Source organism: Venturia canescens, chromosome 10, assembly GCF_019457755.1.
Source record: "Venturia canescens isolate UGA chromosome 10, ASM1945775v1, whole genome shotgun sequence".
In the NCBI taxonomy this organism is placed as follows: domain Eukaryota; kingdom Metazoa; phylum Arthropoda; class Insecta; order Hymenoptera; family Ichneumonidae; genus Venturia; species Venturia canescens.
The window spans coordinates 6,166,803-6,179,426 of NC_057430.1; the positions used below are offsets into that span (position 1 = coordinate 6,166,803).

General features: G+C 46.6%; 3 protein-coding genes across 3 annotated transcripts; 1 reads left to right on the forward strand and 2 right to left on the reverse strand.

Moving 5' to 3' along the window:
- Positions 1 to 1,959: 1,959 nt before the first annotated feature.
- On the reverse strand, positions 1,960 to 5,254 carry LOC122416737 (uncharacterized). The gene is made up of 2 exons (XM_043429781.1): positions 4,607 to 5,254; positions 1,960 to 4,164 (listed from the first exon to the last, which is right to left on the reverse strand). Exons 1-2 carry the CDS (start codon positions 5,252 to 5,254, stop codon positions 1,960 to 1,962), a joined length of 2,853 nt encoding a protein of 950 aa, XP_043285716.1.
- Positions 5,255 to 6,001: 747 nt separating this feature from the next.
- LOC122416738 (uncharacterized) lies at positions 6,002 to 7,414 on the reverse strand. Its single transcript, XM_043429782.1, has one exon. It carries the CDS (start codon positions 7,412 to 7,414, stop codon positions 6,002 to 6,004), a length of 1,413 nt encoding a protein of 470 aa, XP_043285717.1.
- A 3,335-nt stretch (positions 7,415 to 10,749) lies between these two features.
- Positions 10,750 to 11,889, forward strand: LOC122416739 (uncharacterized). The gene is made up of 3 exons (XM_043429783.1): positions 10,750 to 11,033; positions 11,120 to 11,526; positions 11,870 to 11,889. The coding sequence occupies exons 1-3, from the start codon at positions 10,786 to 10,788 to the stop codon at positions 11,887 to 11,889; spliced, it is 675 nt and encodes a 224-aa protein (XP_043285718.1). The 5' UTR covers positions 10,750 to 10,785.
- The last annotated feature ends 735 nt before the right edge of the window (positions 11,890 to 12,624 follow it).

The window sequence follows — 12,624 nt, forward strand, 5'->3', positions numbered from 1 at the left end:
ATGAAAAACTTCAATTTTATATAATTTAAACACGAAACGTCAGCTCGATTACGTTTCAATATATAAGTTTCAAATTATTATTGCCCAAAAATTTGGAGTGCATGATTTTTCAAAATAAGGCAAATGACGTTTGAAAAATCATAAACGTCAATTTTTTTTTCAATAATTAAACATTTTTTTGTGCATGTTTCAAGAAAAAAGTTGAATAATACAATCACACGTTCATGGCTTGATTAGCAAGATATAAGGTTTCTTTTCCGAACAAAAAAACAATGGATGTTACGAAACAGTTTTTATTTCGAAGTGATGTCAACAATTTCGAGTAACAACTTTATACAGTAGGTTGCGACTTTTCAATCATTTGTGTTCTTCCTTCACTTTTGAAAAGTTTATGCTGGTCTCTAATATTCTGGAAAGGAGGCTTACGATTGTTTCGATTTTTGTTTTATTAAGTCGCTGACAAAGTACGGTTTTTTGAAAATTGGCGTGGTTTTTTTTCAAATGTTTATAACGTTTGAAAATATATCAAATTGATTTTTTTTCTTCATATTGTGTTATTCAATAGACTTTCCAAGAATTCCATGCAAAATATGACTTTCAAATCCTGCAAAATAATATATCGGTGAATTATTGTGAATCAAAGTAGAGCCGTGCATTTGCATACAGTTTAAAAAATAATAGACCTATATTTTTATTATAATTTTTAAACGTTAACGGATATTGCTTTTTATTTTCTTTACAGTAAAATTCTTTTACATGAGTGAGGCTCGTTTGCACTAAAAATCAGTCCCGTAATGAGAAATCCATCTTTTCTCAATTGATGAATATTTCACTTAAACGTTTGGTAAATTGCACGACTTTTTAGCTCATTCCTATGATTCTTAATGGGTTAAAATTTGTCGATTGAATGGCAACGAAGCCCATTGCAAAATCTTTTACCATGATGGCTCGCGAGGAAAAGCTATTCGGTATAAACTTTTTTGTGATGATAAAGATTTATTAAGTCTGGGTACGATTTGAACTGTTCTGGGGCTTCATCAGAGTAGAGATATATATTTCTGGCATATTTAGAAATTGTTTCAATGAAATCGTCAACATTTCAACGGAGACTATCACAGGCACACAAAAAATCCATTGCGTGAAAGGACGAAGAAAAAGAAAAACAATAACATCCGTTTAGGAATAAAAATTTAGATGAAAGTACAGGATCATTAGGATGACATTTAATGAACCTGTATGAAATGGAATCTAATATGAAAAGTATGAAATCACCAGAGTAGTAAGGCTATACCAGTTCTAACTCAGGGATCTCAGGGGGGAGCGGGGACGGGGGAGCGCGGGGACCGTTGCGGGGCTGCATGGTATGTGGAGGGGGAAGGTTCTCGGACAGCGGGGGTGCGGCGGCACTTTGAAGAGACAAAAAATTTGAGACAAAGGTTTTTTTTCACCGCACCCACTGTAATTTTTTGAGAAGAATTCCTGGTTTGTGAGAAGGAGTCGTGGATGAAATTGTATGGCCGGGTGAAAGAAAACGAAAGAATTCGAAACGAAGAATGTTTGTGTAAAAAATAGCGTAAAAATATCACAGTTTATTCGAATCGAAGAGTACACAATCGAAGCGTCTCGAAGAGTCCGTGGGTGGCCAATATGGCGGAAAAGCGTTCTAGAAGTGAGCCGTTAACAATTCTAATTCCGATATGAAAAAGAAGTGAAATACCGCCGGAACACAATAAAAGTACACGTTTCAATTTTACGGGCGTAAATCGCAAGATTAAAGCGCGCACTCCACTGAGTTGACGAACGAATGTTGGAAGGGTACGAAAATTTGAATGAATAAATGAAGCACGTGTCGTCTTGTACGACGTTCCGAACAGAAGAAGAGAAAAAGGCGCCGGCAACTACCGGCACGCGACCCACGAGGGAGGGGAGCGCGCGCAGAGGTGCACAGCACCGCCGAGCTCAAGCGAGAGACCGACCGTCGACTGAGGGCCTCCCACGAGAGAACGGCGAACTATGCCCTTTTCTGAACACACTCCCCGCCTTCGGCAACCGATGTTGTCGAAGAAGTAACCGGAAGAATGCAGAGCTTTGAAATTGGCCGCTTGAAGGTGGAAGTCGTTCATCCGTGATGAGGACCAGGGAGCCAACCTGGATCTCGTTCCGAGGATGTCGCCACTTGGAAGTGGCTAAACCGTGTTGAAGATAGTCCGATGACCAGCGTTGCCAAATTTGCTGGAATCTCCGTTGAATTTGGGCCCAGCGCGGAAGTTTTAGCTCCGGAGTTGAAGTGAGCGAAGGTTCCGGAACTGAATTTAGGGCCTCGCCGATGAGGAAGTGGCCAGGAGTCAGGGCAGAGAAGTCATCCGGATCGTCTGACATGGCGCCCAGCGGACGTGAATTTAGCACTGACTCGACTTGCGTAAGAAGAGTTGTAAATTCTTCATACGTAAGTGCTGAGTCCCCGATAACCCGTTGAAGGTGATGTTTTGCCGATTTGACGGCGGCCTCCCACTTTCCTCCCATGTGAGGAGCCGAGGGGGGGTTGAAGGACCACCGAGTTCCGATGTTAGTCAGCGAAGAAATTATGTGTGGCATTTCTGCCGCACTTTCTTTGAAGAGTCCTTGAAGTTGGGCATCAGCTCCGATGAAGTTCGTCCCGCAATCGCTATAGAGCGTATGACAAATGCCTCGACGACTCGTGAACCGCCGAAAGGCCGCGATGAAGGCATCCGAGGTATAGTCTGTCACCAGTTCCAAGTGAACAGCTGACGTTGAAAAACAAACGAAGACGGCCAGATATCCTTTGTATGTTTTCGTATTCCGGCCTCGCCATGTTTTTACTGTGAAGGGTCCGGCGTAATCAAGTCCGGTGTGAAGGAATGCCCGAGAAGGAGTAGCACGACTGATCGGAAGTTGCCCCATGAGCTGTTGAGCTCGAAGTCCTCGAAACCGAACGCATTTAGCGCAGTGAAGAATGAACGATCTTATTGGTGCTCGACCTCCGACGATCCAGTAATTGGAACGAAGGAGAGTCAAGGTCGATTGAGTTCCGCCGTGAAGAGTCTTGAGGTGCGCGTCAGCGATGACGAGCGTCGTGAATGTCGAATGACGTGGAAGGATAGCCGGATGTTTTGCTTCCAAGTTTAGACTGGAATGCTGCAGGCGTCCCCCGACGCGAAGAGTTCCATGCGAATCGATGAAGGGAGTCAAGGCCGACAGGAAATGACCCCGTGTCAAAAAATTTCCGTTTGAGATTGATCGCAGTTCCGCAGCGAAATGAGCCGATTGTATATGTAGTACCCAGAAGAGTCTTGCTTGTTCAAGATCGTCTGGAGTAAGCTGTATGTCCGTCCGAACCGGTGAGGAGCGCTTGAATCGATGAAGAGCTCGTTGACACATTGCCGTGATTCGAAGAAGTCGTGTCAATGAAGAATACCGTTGAACAAGATCCCAAATCTTGCCTATTGGCTCGAGATTTGAAGTAAAGCTGAAGCCGGGCCGATGCTCGAGTGGAGCGTCCGTGGGAAGGTTTAGTGGCTGTGCCGGCCAGTTTTCCGAAGTGTTCATTAGCCAAGTGGGACCGGACCACCAGAGAGAATGCTTGGACAACTGAAGAGGAGTCAGTCCTCGCGAAGCACAGTCCGCTGGGTTCTCCTTTCCCGAAATGAAGCGCCATTTAGCCGTTGAAGTCAGGTCTTGAATGAGTGAAACTCGGTTCCGGACGAAGTCTTTCCAGCGAGCTGGTTGCGAAGAGACCCAGGTGAGAGTAACCGATGAATCCGTCCAGAGATAGAGAGGCGCGTCTTTTCGCGGAAGCGTTTTCTGGATGTATGCAATGAGCCGAGCCAGTAGAAGAGCAGCCGAAAGCTCGAGGCGAGGGATACTTAGCCGTTTTAGAGGGGCCACTCTTGTCTTCGAAGAGATGAGCCTGACTGACGTCGAGCCGTCCGGAGAAGATGATCGAAGATAGACCACAGCAGCCATGGCGAGCTGCGAAGCGTCAGAAAACCCATGAAGCTCGACCGAGTCCGTTGGAGAAGAATGTAGCCACCGAGGAATCAAAATGAGGGGCAAATCGCTTAGACTTTCGCGAAATTGCCACCACCGAAGTTGAAGTCGTTCCGGAAGAAGATCGTCCCACTGCAGTTTTGCGAGCCAGAGCTCCTGCATGAAGATTTTGGCAGTAATAATCACTGGAGAAATAAACCCAAGGGGATCGAATAATGAAGCAGTTTCCGAGAGTGCGATCCGCTTAGTGATTGCTGAGGAGAAGTTTGCCTGAAGATTGAACCGGAACGCATCCTTGATTGGATCCCAGACTAGCCCCAAAAGCTTTGTCGTCGAATCCTCCGAATTAATCGAGACTGCTTCAGGTTGTAAGGCTGAAGAGTCTAGATGTTGAAGAGCCGCTGGTGAATTCGAAGTCCATTTTTGAAGGGGAAGGCAACCGCGGGCACAAATTTTTTTCCAGTTGAAGAGAGATTTCTCGAAGCTCTGAGACAGAATCAGCTCCGCCGAAAATATCGTCGACATAGCGTCCTTGAGTTAGCGGAAGCACGGCCAGAGGGAACTCATGGCCTTCGTCTTCGACAAGTTGAAGCATTACCCGAATAGCCAAATACGGGGCGCAACTCAAACCGTATGTTACGGTTGTGAGTTTATAGCTGATCTGCTCGTTGTTTGAATCGAACCAGAGAATCCGTTGGAACTCTTGATCGTCCGGGTGTATGAGGATTTGCCGATACATTTTTGTAATATCCGTAGCGAAGATGAACCGATGTTGCCGAATCCATAGAAGTACATCGGAAATGTCCTGTTGAAGCTTCGGCCCGGTGTGAAGTATGTCGTTTAGCGAGAAACCGGTGTTAGTTTTGCACGACCCGTTGAAAACTACGCGGAGTTTTGTGATGACACTGTGCTCACGCACGACTCCGCGATGCGGAAGGATGAAGCACGGATTCGTCGGTCTTACGTCGGAAACCGGAATCATGTGATGAAGAGCCTCGTATTCTTGAAGAAATTCCTTGTACAGCTGGCTGATATACTCGTCTTCAGCCAACCGAGCTCGAAGTCGGTGAAGTGATCGGGAAGCGGCCGAGAAGGAGTCTCCGAGTGACGTTGGAGGCAATTTGAAGGGGAGCCGAACAGTGTAGCGGCCCGAAGCGTCGCGCTTATGTGTGTTTTTGAAATGTTGCTCGCAAAATTCCGTATCCTCATCTTGAGTTGAAGCAGAATCTGACGGAAGTTCTTCCATTTCCCAAAATTTCCGAAGTTGAAGGGACACGTCATCCTCAATTGAGGCGTGATGAAGAGATGCCGAAGTAGCGGTAGTGTCCGATATTGGTCCGAGGACGATCCATCCGAACAGCGTTCGTTGCGCGATTGGTTCAGAGGGAAGGCCTTTTATGACTTCTGATTCGATGAGTTTGCCGTAGGAATCGGCTCCGATAATCAGATCGATGGGCCGAGGTTGAAGAAAATTCGGGTCGGCTAGCTGCAAGCCGTTGAGGTGATGCCAAGATTGCCGTTCCGTTGATGTGAATGAAGGAAGAGACGTGGTTAGAACCCGAAGGATGAAGGCAGTGGCCGAGAAGAAAGCCGAGAAGTTGTGAAGAGACGAGAGGTGAGCGGTGACTACTCCCCGCGTGGGCCCAGTCCGTTGATTGCCGAGGCTTAACACATTTAATGAGGCCGATTGACGCTTTAACTGCAACGATTGCACTATGCGTTCTGAAATGAACGAAAGTTCGGACCCGGGATCGATGAGAATCCGAATGGTAGAAGTAAGACCGGCTGAAGATGTGATGAGCGCTAGGCAAGTGGCCAAAAGCACTGACGGCCGAATGCACGAGGCGACGGTTGCGTTGGCTAGAAGGGTGCTCGAAGAGTCCGATGGAAGCACCGTTTGTGTAGAAGTATCCGAGAAAAGCGGAGCGCTATCGCGCGAAGTACCCGTTGGAATTGATCCTCTTGAAATATCCGATAGGTGACTCTGGAGGAGTCAAGCCTGAGGCTCATTCGGCGACGAAGATGCCGATGGTTTCGGATGAGGAGCTCCGGCAGGTGGTGAAGGAGTAGCCGAGATTGATCCGGTGTGAATGAGTGTGTGGTGCTTACCACCACACTCGGCACAGCGGCCGGTTACCTTGCAGTTTACTGCAGAATGAGGTCCGAGGCAGTTGAAACACAATCGCCGCTGTTCTGCGATTGTCCGGCGTTCTTGAGGGGTCCGCTGCTTGAAGTTGGGGCACTTGGCTATGAAGTGCTGGCTGAGGCAATAATGACAACACTGGGTTGCAGAACCGCCTGGATTTAGAGGCTTCGTAGATGCCATAGCGGCCTTGTGATCCACAGTTGTGGGGATGAGACCCTTTGAAGGGACCTGCGCTGTATATGCCTTGACGGCGCCCGATGACGAGGACATCCGTGAAGTGGCCGGTTTCGGTGGAGGCGTTGCGGTTGAAGACTGCCGAGAAGAGTACTGAGGCACACGAATCTCGATGCTCTCCAGAGCTCGAGCCCGAGTGTTGAGAAAATCTCGAAGTTGTTGGAGAGTTGCCGGTTCTTTTGCAGCGCCGAGCTTGACTTCCCATTGTTCACGAAGATGTTGATCCAATTTTGAAGCGACGATGTGCACCAAGATGCAGTCCCACGATTGAATGGGGACCTCCAGCGCTTGTAAGGCGTGGAGGACCTCAGACAATGTGTTGAGAAGGTTGTTGAGAGCTTTACCGGACCGAGTGGTTATGTTCGGGATGCCGAGCAAACAGTCGAGCTGAGCCGTGATGAGGAGGCGTTTGTTCTCATACCGTTCAACGAGAATATCCCAAGCTGCTGCGAACGAAGAGGCCGAAATAGGAAGGTTTGACACCAGTTGAGCTGCTTCTCCTTTTAGTGAAGTTCGAAGATAATGCATTTTCTCAACGGAGGTGATGTATGTGTTCTCACCCACCATGGAGACGAACATGTCATGAAATTCCCGCCACTTTGAAAACTCTCCGGAAAATGTTTTTAGTTTAATCTCTGGAAGGGACCGACGAAGAGCGGCCTGACACTCTGCAGCTGAGACGTCGGCGAGAAGTGCGCCGGTAGGTTCAGTGCGGTCGTAATGCTCCTTAATCGTGAGATAGGCTACTTTAGCCGTCTCGTAAGCCTGAAGGCATTGAGCCTCTACGGACTCCCGGAAGTACGCCTGTTCCTGTAAATTTTCACAATTCATGTCGAGAAGGACCGCATGTTCCGATTTGAACCGTATCCATTCCGCTTCGAGAAGCTCCAGGCGCGTTGTTGCGAGCACTCGCGAAGTGTTACTGGTGGAAGCCTCCTGCGCATTTTCAGCGAGGCCGATGATGCACTGGAATGTGCTGTAGAGTCCAGCGATGCGACGGTCAACCTTGGCTTGAACCGTAGTCATAATGTCAACACTCGAGACAATGTTTGAAGAAGGCCGAGAGGAGTTTTTTAATGCCGCGGCGAAATTACTCGCGAAGGCGCCCAGAATAGCGCTGCGAAATCACTCGCAAAGCGTCCAAAAAGCGCGGCGAAATCACTCGCAAAGCGTCCAAAAAAGCGCGGCGAAATCACTCGCGAAGCGTCCAAAAAAGCGCGGCGAAATCACTCGCGAAGCGTCCAAAAAAGCGCGGCGAAATCACTCGCGAAGCGTCCAAAAAAGCGCGGCGAAATCACTCGCGAAGCGTCCAAAAAAGCGCGGCGAAGTCACTCGCGAAGCGTCCAAATATCGCGGTGAAATCACTCGCGAAAAAAGTTCGAAAAATAGCGAGGCGAAACAATCGCGAAAACAAAAGTCTGAAAATTGAACCGAGAAAATTTTTTGAAAATCGCGCGGAATCACTCGCGGAAGTGTCCGAAATGCCGCGGCGAAACACTCGCGCAAAATTTCCAAAAATGTTCAACAAAAGTCTTTAGAGAGAGTCAATCATTGATCGCTCCGGTGAATCAGTGGGCTCGATCGAAAAGAACCGATAGCTGAAGCACTGAAATTGTGCGAGAGTGGTCAGTACTTACTACTTGATGCTCTCTCGCGAAGTGAGAAACCAGAGCGGTGACGTCACGGAGCTCCGATGCCTTACCCGGTGAAGGATTGAAGTGTTCCGGCGAGAGACTTGTTGCCAAGTGACAGAAGAGAGCGAAGCACGTTCTGGAGGCTTTGTATGAAAGACGGAGACAGCGCTACGAAGATCCGCACAAAGCGGAGGTCGATACCGAGCTCACGCGCGCGCGACCACGTGCCGCAGTCACGAGAATTTTCACTGCACTGAATCCCTTGAAGGCACCGAGTTTTTTAGCCTCACAAGTCCGACAGATTTCCACATGAAGTTCACCCGAAGCACATACCGAAGTTCCAATACAAAAAAAACTACGAATTCCCACTTCACTATCCGGCTCGAAGGACCATGTAATTTTTTGAGCAGAATTCCTGGTTTGTGAGAAGGAGTCGTGGATGAAATTGTATGGCCGGGTGAAAGAAAACGAAAGAATTCGAAACGAAGAATGTTTGTGTAAAAAATAGCGTAAAAATATCACAGTTTATTCGAATCGAAGAGTACACAATCGAAGCGTCTCGAAGAATCCGTGGGTGGCCAATATGGCGGAAAAGCGTTCTAGAAGTGAGCCGTTAACAATTCTAATTCCGATATGAAAAAGAAGTGAAATACCGCCGGAACACAATAAAAGTACACGTTTCAATTTTACGGGCGTAAATCGCGAAATTAAGCCGGACACTTCAAGAAATTTTGATGGTAGAAGACACGAAAGGAATTTAGAAAAGACAGAAGCACGTGGCGTCTTGCGCAACGTCCCGAGTAGAAGAGAGAGAGGAAGGCGCCGGCAACTACCGGCACGCGAAGCACGAGGGAGGGGAGCGCGCGCAGAGGTGCACAGCACCGCCGAGCTCAAGCGAGAGACCGACCGTCGACTGAGGGCCTCCCACGAGAGAACGGCGAACTATGCCCTTTTCTGAACACCCACCAATGACTGATTTATGTTTCCGGTATCAGATTGTATTGGACGAAATTTTGTGCTCTTTCCAAAGATGATCTCAATTATCGGACTCCGTGATCTACGATGTTTGCATGTCACACTAATGACAAATTTATGTGTTTTGTGTTACATTTTTTTGTATTCTTGAGGTGGTGCAAGTTCCGACAAGATTTCTGTTTTCAAAACCAGTTTTAATCGATGGGCTCTTAGGGGGAGTGCGACAACGGGGAAGCGCATTGCGGGGGCTGCATGGTGTGTGGAGGTTCTCAGGGTAACAAAGAGGGGGAGAGGGGATGCAGCGGTCCTGTTTGCGGCATTGCATAGACAAAGTATATTTTCAGGAATAAAAAGAACTCGTGGATGCCCCCCCCCCCCCCCCCCCCCCTCGAATGACTGATTTATGTTTCCTGCGGAGTTTTAAGAAAAGTCAGTTGAGAAGAAAAGTGCTCTCAATTATTGGAATCCGTGACGGAGACCCCTAATGAGAAATTTATGTGTCCCATATTACATATTTTTACATTCGTGAGATGGTGATGAGATTTCTTTAAAAATGCACCTGCCCTTCCCTCCAACTTTTGACTTGAGAGATGTTTAGAAGAATGTTTTCCGAGAAAAAAAATGTTCACATTGGACTAGAAATCTTTACAGAGATGCACTCGCTCAATGACAGATTTATGTGTCCGGTGTTGCACATTTTTAACCTGCAGAGGCATTTCTCAAAGGCGCAAGAAGGGATTTTTGAAGTCAACCGCACTTCCTCGATTAGAACCTGGGTACCACATTCGAGTTTCCAGAAAAGTCAAGATTTTTCCTCCCTCCTACTCATCCCCACCTCAGAAACGAAAAAACGCGTATATAAAATGAAACAATTTTGAGGAAGGTTCAGACTCTGTTGAGACGACGTAACAGTTACATTTCGAGTCAAATTTCGTTCAGCGCATCATGTCTCTCACCGTCGACATCGCTACCGAGCAATTGCTGCGTATGCAAGCAACTCTCCTGCGGACGTTGGAGCAATTTTTGGTGTGGGAACACCAGTGTGATACCCTCATCGAATCGCTGGAGGAGCAAGTTCGATCGATACGACCGCGACTGGGATATCACCACTCGGTCACTTCGCAAATCTTGCGTCTCGAATGTTTGAAGCAGGCAACACGCCAACGCTTCATACATTGGGGCGGAGGATTAAATGATCATGGATTAACATGGCGTGAAATTGACAGCGCATTTGAAAATCGCTTGTCAACCGGTGCTGTGATTAATCGTGATCATATCGACCCACGAAAGTTTCTATTGGATGCGTATGAGCTTGTTGAAGAACAAGTGCAGGCTCATATTTGCAAATATAATAGTATAAAAGTGAACACTTCGTTTAACGGAGAGTTTACCGTGGGCGATAAGCGGGCAAATAAAAGTGTCAACACGGGAAATGTTGAACTTTTCACAACATCGGACTTGAGTGAGTGGTATCGGAAGCGAGTCGTGGAGCCGACTCTGAGATCGCTCGAGGAGTTCCAGGAGAGTGACAGTGGCTGGACATTAACATTAATAACAAATTTAACTGTGAACATCAACAAGTACAACGCTTTGCGGGCGGGATGTCACGTTTCATTGGCGAAACGTATACAGTTGAAAAGAGCGGTGGTAAATGTGAAATCGGCGGATGATGCGTGTTTTGGATGGGCTATGACTGCTGCACTTCATCCAGCAGAAAAAAACAGCGATCGCACATCCTCTTACCCGCATTATTCAACGATATTCAACTTCCAAGGCATCAACTTCCCTATGACGTTGGACCAGATTGGGAAATTTGAGAAGATGAATAATCTCTCAATCAATGTCTATAGCGAGAAGGAGGAAGTCATTCTACCAGTCCGCGTGAGCAAGGAGAAGAAAGAGCGACACTTCAACTTGCTTTACATCGAAGACGTGTCGGGATGTGGAATTGGACACTTCGCGTGGATCAAGAATTTATCCCGGCTCGTCAACTCACAGCTCAATTCTGATGGGCACAAGAAATACATCTGTGATCGGTAAGTATTTTTAATATACAACTGTATACATTTCTTTACGATTATGATAATATACTGTAAATATTTGAAATTTTTTATTGTTATAGATGCCTTCATTACTTCCCAACCATTGATAAGCTGCAGTTCCATGAGGTGGATTGTGGCGTTATCAACGATTGTGCCGTTCGACTACCAGCTGAGAACGACAAATGGTTGGAGTTTACCAATGCCAATCGGAAGGAGCGTCTCCCGTTCGTGGTATACGCCGACCTCGAATGCATCTTGGAGAAGACCAGCGCTGAAGAAAGGGAGAAAAATAAGAGCCAACATCATCGCGTCTTCAGCGTTGGATATTATGTAAAGTGCTCCTACGATGATTCGCTTTCGGGATACCACGAACGCCGAGGTGAGGACTGCGTGGAATGGTTCGTAGAAGAACTTAAACAATTAGCTTTGCGCGTAGAAAAGATTCTTCTTACGAACGTTCCGATGAAAGAATTGTCTCCGCAAGAGTGGAGGAAATTTCGGGAAGAAAAAGAGTGCCATATTTGTGAGAAACCTTTTGTCGAGGGTGACGAGCGTGTTCGCGATCATTGCCACCTGACAGGGCAATTCAGAGGTCCGGCTCATTCAAATTGTAATTTAAACTATCAGAATTCGTTTTTCATGCCAATAGTTTTCCACAATTTATCCGGTTATGATGCACATTTTATAATTAAAGAAGTAGCAACTGCGTTCGCGGGGAAAATCGACTTGCTCCCAATAACAAAAGAAAAGTACATCTCCTTCTCGAAAACGGTTCAAACAGGCAAAGACACGCGGAAAAATATAAAATTGCGTTTCATTGACTCACTCAGATTTCTCAATACGAGCCTAGACAAATTAGCATCCTTTTTAACTGTAGATAAACTCGCGACGTTAAAGTCGCAATTCCAAGATGTAGACCATTTTCATTTATTAACACGGAAAGGTGTCTTCCCGTACGAGTATATTGACAGTTTCGAAAAGTTGGATGAAACGGAGCTTCCACCGCGGGAAGCATTTTACAGCTCTTTAACTGATTCAACAGTTTCCGAGAAGGAGTATGCACATGCGAAAAATGTGTGGGAACGATTTTCAACGCGAACGCTCGGCGAATACAGCGATTTATACTTGAAGACTGACGTATTACTATTAGCCGATATCTTTGAGAATTTTCGCGATACTTGCCTGAAAAGTTATGGTCTTGACCCTGCGTTTTACTACACTCTCCCCGGATATACCTGGGATGCCATGATGAAATATACAAAAGTAAAGTTTGAATTGCTCACAGACATCGACATGGTATTGTTTGTGGAGAGAGGTATCCGAGGTGGTCTTAGTCAATGCTCCAAAAGACATGCCCGTGCCAATAACAAGTACATGAACTCGTATGACCCATCTATTCCATCGTCATACTTGATGTATTTTGATGTGAACAATTTGTATGGTTGGGCAATGAGTCAACCACTGCCGTATGCAGATTTCGAATGGATTGAAGACCTTGCCAACTTCAACATCGAGTCTCATCCATTTGAATCTGAAATTGGCTATATTCTTGAGGTTGATCTGGAATATCCGAAACACTTGCACG